The sequence below is a fragment of the Xiphophorus hellerii genome, chromosome 24 (assembly GCF_003331165.1).
Source record: "Xiphophorus hellerii strain 12219 chromosome 24, Xiphophorus_hellerii-4.1, whole genome shotgun sequence".
Classification (NCBI taxonomy): domain Eukaryota; kingdom Metazoa; phylum Chordata; class Actinopteri; order Cyprinodontiformes; family Poeciliidae; genus Xiphophorus; species Xiphophorus hellerii.
Window position 1 is genome coordinate 7,293,459 of NC_045695.1, and position 12,697 is coordinate 7,306,155.

At 37.7% G+C, this 12,697-nt stretch overlaps 1 protein-coding gene across 2 annotated transcripts in view; it reads left to right on the forward strand.

The window, feature by feature from the left end:
* LOC116715779 (rho guanine nucleotide exchange factor 7-like) overlaps nucleotides 1-11,467 on the forward strand; it is a 40,097-nt gene extending 28,630 nt beyond the window's left edge. Inside the window, exons 5-23 of one of the 2 annotated variants that reach the window (XM_032556416.1) lie at nucleotides 88-212; nucleotides 301-505; nucleotides 1,867-1,958; nucleotides 3,918-4,012; nucleotides 4,099-4,194; nucleotides 4,437-4,559; nucleotides 4,636-4,774; nucleotides 4,849-4,908; nucleotides 5,006-5,152; nucleotides 5,274-5,360; nucleotides 5,490-5,568; nucleotides 5,706-5,836; nucleotides 5,935-6,150; nucleotides 6,680-6,776; nucleotides 7,162-7,251; nucleotides 7,620-7,778; nucleotides 7,978-8,074; nucleotides 8,584-8,638; nucleotides 8,986-11,467. In XM_032556416.1, the coding sequence (XP_032412307.1) occupies nucleotides 88-212; nucleotides 301-505; nucleotides 1,867-1,958; nucleotides 3,918-4,012; nucleotides 4,099-4,194; nucleotides 4,437-4,559; nucleotides 4,636-4,774; nucleotides 4,849-4,908; nucleotides 5,006-5,152; nucleotides 5,274-5,360; nucleotides 5,490-5,568; nucleotides 5,706-5,836; nucleotides 5,935-6,150; nucleotides 6,680-6,776; nucleotides 7,162-7,251; nucleotides 7,620-7,778; nucleotides 7,978-8,074; nucleotides 8,584-8,638; nucleotides 8,986-9,108 (2,216 nt within the window). In that variant the 3' untranslated portion in view covers nucleotides 9,109-11,467. The remainder of the gene's footprint in view (nucleotides 1-87; nucleotides 213-300; nucleotides 506-1,866; nucleotides 1,959-3,917; nucleotides 4,013-4,098; nucleotides 4,195-4,436; nucleotides 4,560-4,635; nucleotides 4,775-4,848; nucleotides 4,909-5,005; nucleotides 5,153-5,273; nucleotides 5,361-5,489; nucleotides 5,569-5,705; nucleotides 5,837-5,934; nucleotides 6,151-6,679; nucleotides 6,777-7,161; nucleotides 7,252-7,619; nucleotides 7,779-7,977; nucleotides 8,075-8,583; nucleotides 8,639-8,985) is intronic. The other variant, XM_032556417.1, reaches the window with a different exon arrangement.
* The last annotated feature ends 1,230 nt before the right edge of the window (nucleotides 11,468-12,697 follow it).

Here is a 12,697-nt window from a genome sequence, read left to right on the forward strand (position 1 = left end):
AGTCAGGTGTTTGGGGCCATATTAAGTCTTCATCTCTTTTGCAAGTTTTCGGGTGTTATGGTTTTGTTTCCTGCTGTGTGCCTGCAGAGTTGTCCGTCCCAGGAGACGGCGTATGTGTGCCGCACTCCTCCAATATACGGATCAAATCATTCGACTCTCTGAACACTCAAAGTCGCTCCTCTAAGCTGCAGCAGCCTCAGTACCGCAGCCTGGTGAGTCATGCTGCCAACGCCGGGGTCGCAACTCCAGCCAGACGTTGCTGTGTTTTCCCATTAAAACGGCCTCTCTGCTCCATCGTAGGACATGTCGGATGGCGGCGTGTGCGGCCAGCTGCTGGTCAAAGCACGTTTCGCCTTCCAGCCGACCAACGAGGATGAGCTCTCCTTCTCCAAGGGTGACGTCATCTGTGTGACCAAGCAGGTGGAGGGGGGCTGGTGGGAAGGCTCGCTGAACGACAAGACTGGGTGGTTCCCCAGTAACTACGTACGGGAGCTGAAAGGAGGCGGTGGGTGCATTACAAATACTGAAAGCATTTAGTTGAAGCTATTGAAACATCAACATGCTATTTGGATTTTCACTTCTTTATAATAATTGGTGTCAGAGACGCTGTAAGAACTGAACTTATATTTGAGTCTGTGCAGCTGCTACTACAGTCAGGATGATCAGTTCCTCATGGCTCGTCTATAGCCAGGAGGTTTGCTGTGCTGCTTCCAAATTCAGGAAGCTTCAAGTGGACACAAAGAAAGGAAGTTCCTGAAGCTTGAAAAGGCTAAAAAAGGAAATTCCTGACAGAAAACAACAACTTAGAGAGCAGCAGGCTAAGCTGTAGTAGAGGATACATATGCCCTGTTGAAATATTTTCATTCATTTTGAACTCTTTAAGTAGAGTAAGATACTCATTATCCAGAAAAGACAGATTTATCCTGGCTTTACATTGCAATGTGTATTTAACTGGAATGATTATAACAACATGCCTGTTAGTAGTCATGCAGAACTATAATGATCATAATAACATCATGGAATCACCTACGTATAACCTTTGATCGTCTACACAGACTAGTGAGGTTACATCATCAGTGATTTGACTTTTTGAGTCCACAACAAGAGTTTGATAAATGTACTTTTTGAGTGTTTCTTCAGCTTCACTTCAATCTCAAAAAATATAAAAAAGTTCAGTTAAAAGAAATTAAATGTATCATGGATGTTCATTACACACCCAGTGTTTATCATAGCGTGTTTAACTTTTTGAGTTGTTGAAACTCAAGCTCAGGTTTCTGATGTCTCTGGGACACGGCTGCTTTACATAAACAACAAAGCTCTAGAGTTTGCTTTGCTTGACAGTTTTTTTCTCTCTTGCAGTTATAAGTGTGGTTACTTTTTAACCACACTTTTTCCTTTCACTTAACTTTCTAATGTTATGCTCGTATACAGCACTTTGTGATCACCTTCTTTTAGCAAAGACCTTTTATGTCTTACCCTGTTTTTGGCTGGTATAAATTACAATTTGCTTAATTATTGTCAAGCTAGCCATCTTTCCCATGATTGCATAGGCCTAACATAACACTTCTGTTTTAAAATTAATTTTTTTTTACTTTTGTTGATTTTGTGTCACATTCAAATTTTCTGGGAAATTGAATTTTGGGGTTTCATTAGCTATAAGCTCCAATGATCACGATAGAGAAAGACCCATTTTAAATAAATCACGCTTTATAGAAAGGTGTGATGGTGTAAGGAATCTATATAAGAGGAATTGAACATTAATTCTTTTTTCAATGACGGTCTAATAAACAGAGATGCTTTCGAATGTTGTGCTTGTAACATGTGTTGTCCTTTGATTGGAGCAGGAAGACTTTGTTCTGTTTTCAGACAAAACGACAGACAAGCCAAAGTGTGGGACTCTGAAAAGTCCCCCAAAAGGTTTTGACACCACCATCATCTCAAAGACCTATTACAACATGGTGAGTATCAGTGTGTCAAGAAATCTAACCTCCTATTGTGTTCACTAATGTTTATTTAACAAGCTAGCTGAAAGTCTCCTACCACAATACTGTACATACATAGAGCGTGGTTTAGTCTGTAAGAATCCAGTTTGGTTTAGGTTACATGTTTGGCTATGGTTTGCGAAAAATTGAAAAATAAAACTTGTTTTATTTTGTTTGTTTGTATGGTTTTTTTTTTTCTGATGCAGCTTTTAAGGTTAGTGGTGACTCAGGCTTGGAGGATGATTTTCACATTGTGTGTCTGCCTTTATGGGCTGTCGCAATCAATTATCTTTGATTCACACATTTAATTGACTATCTCATAGCCATGTCTCTGTGTGTATGCAAGCATGGCATGATTTGTGGAGCCCACATGGCACCCATGCATGCATCAGGTCTGTGTTGACAGAGTGTGGCCAATGTAATGTAGGTTATTTCTTCCATCTCAGTGGTTTCTGGGGCAGCCTTGCCTCAGGGTGGGCTCTTTCTGGTATGAGTGTGTTTGAGTGTTTTTAATAATGTAGCAAGATGTCACAGTCTCTGCAGACAGTCTTATCTCTGGTTGAGGAACCTCAGTGTTCTTTATACGATCCCATACAGGTCGTGCCTGGAGTGAAAGCTGTTCCTGGACACTAATGCAAAGACAAAAAAAAAAATAGGATCCTGGTTTTATTTATTAAATAAACTAGCTCAGATGAAGATGTAGGCCTTTGGGCATTTTTATGATCACTAACTATAATGACCTCTTTCATTCACCTACTATACTAATACATTTTTTCATAAAACATGTTAAAAAATAAGCTAGTGTGTACCTTAACGCAGTATTGACAGATGAGTTGTTACGTATCTTAAACCGCCACATACATATTTTTCCACTATAAATGCTACGTGTCTCTCAGAGCATGAAAAGTGATGCGCAGACCCTAAAAGACTTGATGTTCCATAAAATCTGCTTCATTTTGTCTGGTTTAGTCTAATAAGAGTTTTTCACTACACCAGCGTGAGTCAGAAATACAATTATGATGGCAGTATAGCATATGTTACTGTTTTAGATGGTTTCACACCTCACTTCTTGTTTCAGCTAAAAATGTACAGTTGTCGGAAGCATCATTCTTGCTAGATTTCTGTAGTTGTTGCAAGATCTGTAAATTAACTTGTGTGGTGAAATGAAAATCCAGTATCAAAGGAAGCGTAAACTACACTACTGGACGGTGTGTTGTCACTCCCCCAGGACGCTTTAACTGCCCAGTTTGCTTTTAATTGACTACATTTCTGAAAGCCTTTGAGATTTATGTTGAACTTCAAGGATTTTCTGTATCTTTAAGAAGTTTTACAGCTTTTTCTCCCCAATAAATTAGGACTGGAACTAACAATTATTTTAGTAATTGATTAAACCATATTTTTTTCTGTTGATTATTCGGATAAAAGATGGCACATTCTACAGATTATTTATTTAATTCTTTTTTTTTCTTTTACAAATTTAGAAATACATTAAAATATAAGAATAAAAAATAATTCAATTCCTTTTTAAAATGAGAAAATAAACATTTTATTCCCTAAAATGCAACAACAAGGAAAAGCTACACACTTCCTCTTGAGGAGTTTTGGCTAAAACATATCTACAGACAGATGTGTTTTTTTTTTTATCTTAAATGCAAATCCTTTATGTTTTGTACATTCTTCGCATAATTATTGCTCTAAATTTTTTCATGCATTTTTTGAGTGTATACTGCTCTTAATCACTTACTAAATTAGTAAGTATCATTTCAATAATTTACTAACCACAATTAATCCGATTAATCGTTTCAGCCCAACAATTAATCACAGCTGTCTTGATGTTTCTCTGTATAAATTTACGTTCATTTTCTTAAGAGATTCATGGAAAACATGGAGAAGTGTAAAAAGGATTCCTTTTTAATTACTTTGTGTCCCTTACAGGTCCTACAGAACATCCTGGAGGCAGAAAGTGAATATTCAAGGGAGCTACAGAGTCTCCTGGGGACATACCTACGTCCACTTCACCCCACAGACAGGTAGGTGTTCCTCACCCCAACACTGAATAAATAAAATTTTACATTAAAGCATGTACGTCTCAAAATGATTTTCTTCTGCTTTACAGACTCAGCAGTGTTGACATCGGTCATATTCAGGGAAATCTGGAAGAGATCTCTACATTCCAGCAGATGCTTGTCCAGTCCTTGGATGAACAGACCAAGTCAGTTTGTTTTTGTCTTTGCAAAATTCCTTCATTTTTTGTTGGATTCAAAACTGCTAAGAGAAACACGTAGGACTTTTTTTTGGTATGTTTTAAAGTACTTTTAAATGAACTTCAAGTCAGAAGTAGATGTAGCAGCAGAGACATCTAGTGGTCAGCTGAATTTGTTGCATTTTTTTCTGTATAATTGCAGAAATAAACATTTTTCCATTCAGTCTGATATTACAGTGTAATTTGTGTAGGCTTCCAGAGAACCAACAGAAAATCGGGGGTTTCTTTCTGAACCTGATGCCTGAGATGAAGGCCATATATGTGGCTTACTGCTCCAATCACCCATCTGCAGTCAGTGTGCTCACACAACACAGGTATGGACTCAAACTCTGAACACGCTTTGAAACTACAAATACTTTAGACTAACATGTTAATGAATGTGTCTCACAGTGATGATCTTAGTCAATATATGGAGTCAAAAGGAGCGTCCAGTCCTGGCAACCTGACACTAACAGTCAGTCTGAGTAAACCCTTCACCAGAATGGAAAGATACCCAGCACTGCTGAAAGAACTGGACAGACATATGGAAGTAAGGGTCTGTTTATAGACCCAAAACTTCAAGAGATGCACATTCTTGTTTTTGATATTCTGATCGTCTTTTAGGAGCAACACCCCGACCAAGCTGACCTCAGTGCTGCCATGGCAGCCTTCAAAAGCCTTGCAGTGAGAATGCTTCTTTTCCAGTTGTGAATCAGTTTTACATCCCATTTTGAGGAGTTTTTTTTTAGAGCCTTAGTTACCAGAGTGTGTTTTAACGCAGGCAGAGTGTGAGGAGGTAAGAAAGAGGAAGAACCTGGAGCTACAGATTCTGACTGAGCCAATCAGAAACTGGGAAGGAGAAGATATTAAAACTCTCGGCCCAGTTCTCCACATGTCCCAAGTCAAAGTTCACACGCAGAATTGCCAGGTACAAAACTCTGTGAGGGAGGTGTTGAGTTTCACTTTTTACCTGTTGAAGTCCGAATTGTTATGTCACCTGTGAGTTGAAACCAGCAGAATTTGGTGAACCACTTTTGTGTTTCTTCCAGGAGTCAAATGAACGCTTCCTCATCCTGTTCCCTCACACTCTGCTCATGCTCTCAGCTAGCCTCCGGATGAGTGGATTCATATACCAGGTATGTTTATAGCCATTGAATCATCATTATATTGCACAAATATTCATATGAATTGTTATTCAGGCTCAGAAACATTAAAGGAAATGGTTACCAGCACTAAGGGGAGCTACTCTGTGTTTCTATTTGTAGGGGAAAATGCCTTTATCAGGAATGCTCATCTCCAGAATTGAAGATGGAGAAAACCTGAAGAATGCTTTTGAAATATCTGGTCACTCCCTCTTTTCTCTCTATTTTCAAAATAAAATCCTTTCAACAGAGCTCATATTGTTCCAAAAAATAATCCACTCCATGAGCTTTATTATTAAATAACACATCATCTCTAACTGTGTGCCTGTTGTTGAGCAGGAGGCCAATGTGAGCGCACGCAGATAGCTTGTAGCAGTCAACATGATCTACAAGACTGGTTGGACCTCCTCACCAAACACACACACACCACACCACCTCAAGTGTGCAAGCTTCAGGATGTTTGTTACACAGTAAGGCTCTATGTTGTATTATCAGCCAGCGAGTTAATGGACATCGACCCTCGCTGCTCATTCATTTGTCTTTCTCGTCTTCACTGTGTTGCTTCTAGTTGCCCTCCCATCCTGCCACTCACTCCAGATACTCTGAGTCTCGTGGGGGGAGCCCTTACAACACCCTGCCTCATCCCTCCTTAAATGGGGCAATTTCCAGTAGCAGCCCCATGTGGGGACCGCTGGAGCCACCGAGCACCCCCAAACCCTGGACCCTGAGCTGCCTTCGCCCTGCACCTCCACTACGACCGTCTGCTGCTCTGTGCTTCAAAGAGGTGCCGATCACAAACCCGTTCACACGAACCTTCTTATAGACCCACACAAAGTAAGACGTAATTGTGAAGTGGGAGGAACATAAAAGGGTTTTGAATATTTTTATAAACAGTGTGGAAAGTTAGCACACAGCTTCAGCTAGTTCAGCTAGTAATTAGTGGCGGACTCGAACCTGAGCCTTCAAAGACACATAAACCGTTAAAAAAAGTCAGCCTTCTATCACCTGAAGAACATTTAACCTCCTGTTTAGGGTCTCTTTTGATTCATAATGACCGGAGCATTGATTGATACATTTGATGTGTGTTTGCTTGGAGATTTTGATGATTGTGTTTGACAAAATATGATGTATATTGCTTGTGTCATTATGAGTTATTGTAAGATGTTTTTATGGTGTAAAGCACCTTGTTAAAGAAATGTGCTGTACAAAGAAACTTGACTTGTATGTAAATTTGAACCAAATGTTCTTGCAGTTACACCTGTAAGTCTGTGCTTTTCTTTCTTTTTTTTTTGCACTGATTTTGTCTTTTAAAGGATGTAAGTAAAAGTCCCAAAAACAAGAGGCCGCTGCTCCCTACCATAAGAAAACCAGAGAGGAAACCATCGGAGGAAGATTTCACTGCCAGAAAGAGTAAGCTCAGCACAGGCGCCAGGGTTTGGAAAATAATCTTGAAAATGGTTTTAGTAACTTTGTCCAAATGTATATATTCACTGTTTTTCACAAAACCATGCCAGAATCTGAAAATAGATTAACAGGTTTTAGCAGAAAAGCCTAAAATCACTTCATAGCTACGGCCTTCATAGTCCAAACTGTTAAGATTATTAATGCATCTGTGTTTAATACTACCTGTTTTTTCAAATTATTTCATGCATAGATTGATTATGTAAACACAGCAGCGTAAGAGATGAAAACAAATGAGCTTTTTTACTGGTTTCTTCTTCCGCATTAAAACGTTTGGATGCATCTTCAACATCTGTCATGTTTCTGTTCCTCCCATCTTCCTCTGGTGCGTCAGGCACAGCGGCTCTGGAGGAGGACGCTCAGATACTGAAGGTGATCGAGGCTTACTGCACGAGTGCAAAGACTCGCCAGACTCTAAACTCCAGTGAGTCACTTCACTTCTATGCATCCATATCCACACACAGTGTCTCAAACTGTTAGTATTATGAATCACTTTTTCTTCTAAGCTCTTTATACTAACACGTTTTTCTCTCTCCTCTCTTTTCTCTGATATTCATTCAACCTCTTATGTCACCCTCATCCATTCTCTATTTTCTTATTTGTCCCAAACAAACCATTCTTATTTTTGATTTGTCCTTGTGTTGTCATGCATTTTCCTATTTTGTTTGTGATTCTTGTCCAAACCGACTTTATGGTTTTTCCAAAACCTTCTTCATCCTTTATCCAATATCATTTGATTTTATTCCCTCATCCCCCAAAACATGTAATTTGGTGTTTTATGGCACCGTAAAGCATGGCAGGGAACTGACCTCATGCACAACCATGTGCTGGCTGAGACCAGCCTCACAGTGGCTGCGCTCCCTAGTAACCTGCTATCTTCTGACCAATCAGAAGACTCCGATTATGACAGTATCTGGACTAATCAGAGTCACAGGACCGCCTCGTTTTCTCGTAAGATGTTGTTGTGAACCGTTTCTGCTGACTCAAAGTGTGTGATAGATGCTATGTGGATGTCAGTGTGTTGCTGGAATCTTCCAAATACTTTTTAAAAATGTCTGATAACATCATTTAAGAATAACAATTAAGTGTAGATTTTTTACTTGCTTAAGTTGTGAAATTCTCTGGTTACTTTTTACTTTTATTGTCTTAGGCTCCAGCAGAAAAGATGTCCATATGCTGTTCCCAGAGGAGGAGAAGATTATTGTTGAAGAAACGAGGAGCAACGGTCAAACTGTAGTGGAGGAACGGTAATAAATCTGATTGTATGCGCATCATATTTAAACACAGGTCAATTGTTTGATGAACTTATGCATTGCAATGCATCAACGATTTTGTTTTAAATGTGATTAGTTCTATTTTACTTCACTTGGCTAATTTAAAGGGCTTAGTGACAGCTGTACAGGTACAAATCCATTTCATTGTGATATTTTTTATAGTATATTAACATTATGTGTGTTAAAGCATATGTGTAGACTAATACCTTTGCTGATTTTTATTAATAATATTCCTATATGTCTACATATGGATGGTTGGGAGTAGAAAAATATTAAAGCAGAACTTGCATGCTTATTTTATTTTGCACCAGTAGTTTTGGATTAAGTTCTACTTAAAAAAATGACCTCCTGCAACTGACATTCAGCTTTTTGCATTGGTTGTATTTTTATTTTTGTGAACGTAGTTTCCCCTTTTTCTCCTTGTTTTGAATCGACATGTAAACACATTGTGGGGTATAAATTATATATTTTTTCTCCTGCAGGAGTCTGGTGGACACCGTTTATAGCCTCAGAGATGAGGTTCAGGAACTCAAGCAGGTCAGTTTCCTCTTTCTGTCTTTTTTTTTCTCCTGCCTATATTCTATTTTATTCCAGGCCCAAAATTGAGGTTGGATTGAAAAAAATAAAATAAAATTATCATTTTGATATCTAAATTTTTGTTGTTTTCAGTTTAGCATTATGGGATACATACTAAACAAGCAGTTGGTATTGGTCTTACCAGTTTTCTTTCATTTTAGGTTACATTTTATGTGCATAAAATGTGTGGTGTAAATTCAAATGCGAGGTGTGATTTCTGCTTTGTTATAGTATTGGGATTTTTTTTGTCCCAGAGTTCCTAATTTTTCCTTTCTTTCTTTGTTAATCTGTCTCCTTCTGTTTTCCAGGACAACAAGAGAATAAAGCGAACGCTGGAGGAGGAGCAGCGAGCGAGAAAAGAGCTGGAGAGAATCGTCAGGCGGGTTCTGAAGAACATGAACGACCCAACCTGGGACGAGACCAACCTCTGAAACTGCTTCAGATTTGAAGCCAGGACCAATTTCTGTCATTTAAATCGTCATATGATGAGAGCTGTTAGCTGTGTGGACAGAAGCTGCCAGTAGTTTGTGCCACTCTTCATCATTTCATTTAACTTTAAAACCTTGAACTAATCCATGTGCCAAACCAGGGACCAGGAAACTTCCTGCCAGCTATCGATGAAGCCGTCCCTACTGTTCACGAAGTAATGAAGCCATAACAGCTGGTAGGCACGAGGATGTCACTTCGCTTCGTCTTTTCTTCTGTTATTGGACCAACAATTTCCTTTTTCTTTCCTAATGTTGTTGCTGCTCTTTTCACTGGTATCCAAGATAGTATTTTATTTGCTCTGGTCCATAAATATGACAGTTTTAAATGAACAAGATGCCATAGAGAAGTTCAATAGTTAAATCTTGATTAAACCCCCCCCCCCCACACACACACTGTCACTGTCAGTCAAAGTTCCTGTGAAAACTGTGCATTCACTCATAATGATGCGTATAAATGCTTTTTTTTCCACAGTGGAGTCATTACACAACATAACACTTAAAGCTGCAGTTTGTAACTTTAATAAAGATTATGTTATGTACATATTTATTAAAACTGTCACCATTTCATGACAATAAGTTACACTGATTACTGATAAACAGCTCTTCCTCCTTCTTTGCCGCTGTTAATCGCACTGCAAGTGATAGACAGCGCTAAGACCCGCCTCCTTGCTCTGATTGGCTGTTTCTAGTTAGCACTGGGAGAAGGCAGAGGAGCTTGATTATTTTTTTCCCACAGATTATCTGTCTCATACCATACTGTTATGACAATTTCAACAAATATATATATAAATATTTTCTACATACTGTTTGGTGTAGGCTTAACTTTAAACCAAATGTTAGTGGGTGTATCTATAATTCTGGCTCCAACTTTCTAACTTTAGAAATTATTTTAGTTTTATGGTGTATAATCATTCAGTCCTGGAAAAGGGAGTTCATGTGGTTCATTCCCATTAGGAGTTGCTATAAAACTTTTAACTGTATATTTCATCTCCATATGAAATAATGAACTTTTAAAGGAACCAACAAGCCAGCTATGAAGTTACCAAAAACACCAAAAATCAGCCATTAATGCACCAGCGTTTATAAAGGTTTATGAACTGCAAAAGAGTAACTAATAGTTTAAAAAAATGTTTGTAACTGATGGGAGCATTATGGGACCACAGCAAAAAAAAAAAAAAAGAGAGAACAGTTGTATTTATCCTTGTTTTAATTTGATAAACTACAATAAAACATCTAGAAAATGTTTGGTTTTCAGAAAACCTCAGGGCTTAACACAGCTAAAACCTTATGTTTCCAGCTCCAAATTAACACCCATTTCTACTTTAATTTTTCAAGCAATATTTAAAGGTGCTCATAATGTTATATTGACTTGCACTGCCTCTTAAGCAAAAAAAACCAACAAACTTTTATCAGTAATTTGGTTCTTTGACGTTTTAGAACCCCTGTAACTTAAAAACATATTCTTTCTGATCTTAAAATCCATTCCTTTCATCATTAATGGTCAATAAAAGTGCAAATTTGTTCATGGTAAGAGGAAAAACATCAGAAGAGGCTTTCTACTGAACTCTGTTCAATGGTTCCAACTTGGGTCTCATCCTTAATAATGCAATAAATGGGAAGTTTTTCATTGCTATTGAGGCACTTTAGCTGTTAAATTTCTATAATCTATTGCAAAGTGCAAGTTTGTTTGGTGAAACACTAAAAATGACTAATAAAATAAAACTTAGTGCTAAGTTAGAAATGTACTAACAGTAAAAACCATCTGACTCACTTTTTTGAGGTCTGCCTAAGCCATGAGACTGATGGGGGGTAAAAAAACTCAATGCACATTTGTATTTGCAAAGCCAAATTTAAAGCAATACTACACTGGAAAATGTGTTTATTTTTTGTCAATATGCAATTTACTGTTGAACAAGTCTCATATTTATCTTTGTTTAATTTTTTTTTTACTTGCTTTCATTAACACCTGTTTTCTACTTGACCCTGGCTCACATCACATACGTGAGCCAGAGAGCCGTTTCTCATCAGCAGCAGCAGATGTACTGCTAAAACAAATTAGCAGTGCAACCTCTGTTGTGTTAGTTGTACGATCAAATTTGGCAATGATTTAACTCTAACTTATCTATTTAGCTGTAACTGATGTAAATGTGTTCTGTGCTCTGGTGTTAGAATGATGAAAAGGATTTCAGAGGTTACTATAATAACCATTTTTTTTATTTCACCTATTGGTCTGCCATAAATAAAATGCTGAATCCAAATGAAACTTGAGTCTGTTGTAGAGAATAAAAAGATGATTACAGTGTGTTGTTCTGTCTCGACCAGCTTTGCTCTTCTTCACTATATATATTTTCCTCCTGGAAGGTGAAACTGCACCTCATTCTCAAGTGGAAATGGATTGGCATTTTAATTGCATACACCTTTAAGATTTTTATTTATTTATTTTATTTAAAAATCATGCTTCGTTTTCATTCAATTTCTAAATTATGTCAGATAAAATCCCAGTAAATCAACAGTGTTTCAGTTTTTTATCCAAAAGTATCTAATTCAGGCCGAAATCTGAGTGAAACAGCGCCGCCACTTAACATTAGTTAATTGTAGTGGTCGAAAAGGGTATTACACGTTTAGCAAACAGACGCAGGTGAAACTCGGCATGACTTGATTATTTCAGACTGACGAAGATTCTCTGGAACAGAACATGGATAGCTTTTCCCATGAAAAAATAATGTAAGTTATAGCACAAGTTGCACTAAATGTGCACGGTAATGTCTGAAAAGAACACACTTATAACTTAATATAAACTGTGTTGGCTGACAGAGATATTTTCACAGCAGGACTGAAGAAAGAGGCAGACTGGGCAGCGAAATATGTGAGTGAAATAATTATTTTTAGTTCATATAAGCTGCTGCGGCTTTAGTTTTGACGTGAATGTACCTGCGCTGATACTATTAGTAATGTATCTTCCTGTCTAATTGAAATGTGAGTCGAATTTAAAACTTAAATTGCCTTTCTATTTTGTTTTCACACAATATTTCTGTTGACATTATTTTGTAACAAAACACCGGAGTAACCTCTACGGCTTAAATCTATACCTATAAAAAATGACAAAATCTTTTTAACACTTGCCGAGTGCAGCACAAGTGTAAATCGACTCACCAAATTGAACACAAGATGCTTGAGAGACTTATGTAAATAGCTCTATTACCAATTAAATGATACCTACTGCCTAATAAAGTAATGATATTTTTTATCCAACAGTGTAAATGTTCCTTCCACCTCTAAATTATGTACCATGTCATATAAAATCCCGATAAAACTGTGTAAAATACTAATTTCCCCCAGTTCCAGTTTTTTACCCGACAACACAACAGTATCCAATCCAGGACGAAATTTAAGTAAAACAGCGCCCCTCTGTATTTGCACCGCAACTTAATGTTATATAACTATAGTGGTCGAAAAGCGAATTACACCTTCCGGAATCAAACCCAGGTGAAAGTCGGTATAACTTGATTATTTCAAAGCGACTGAAACACGC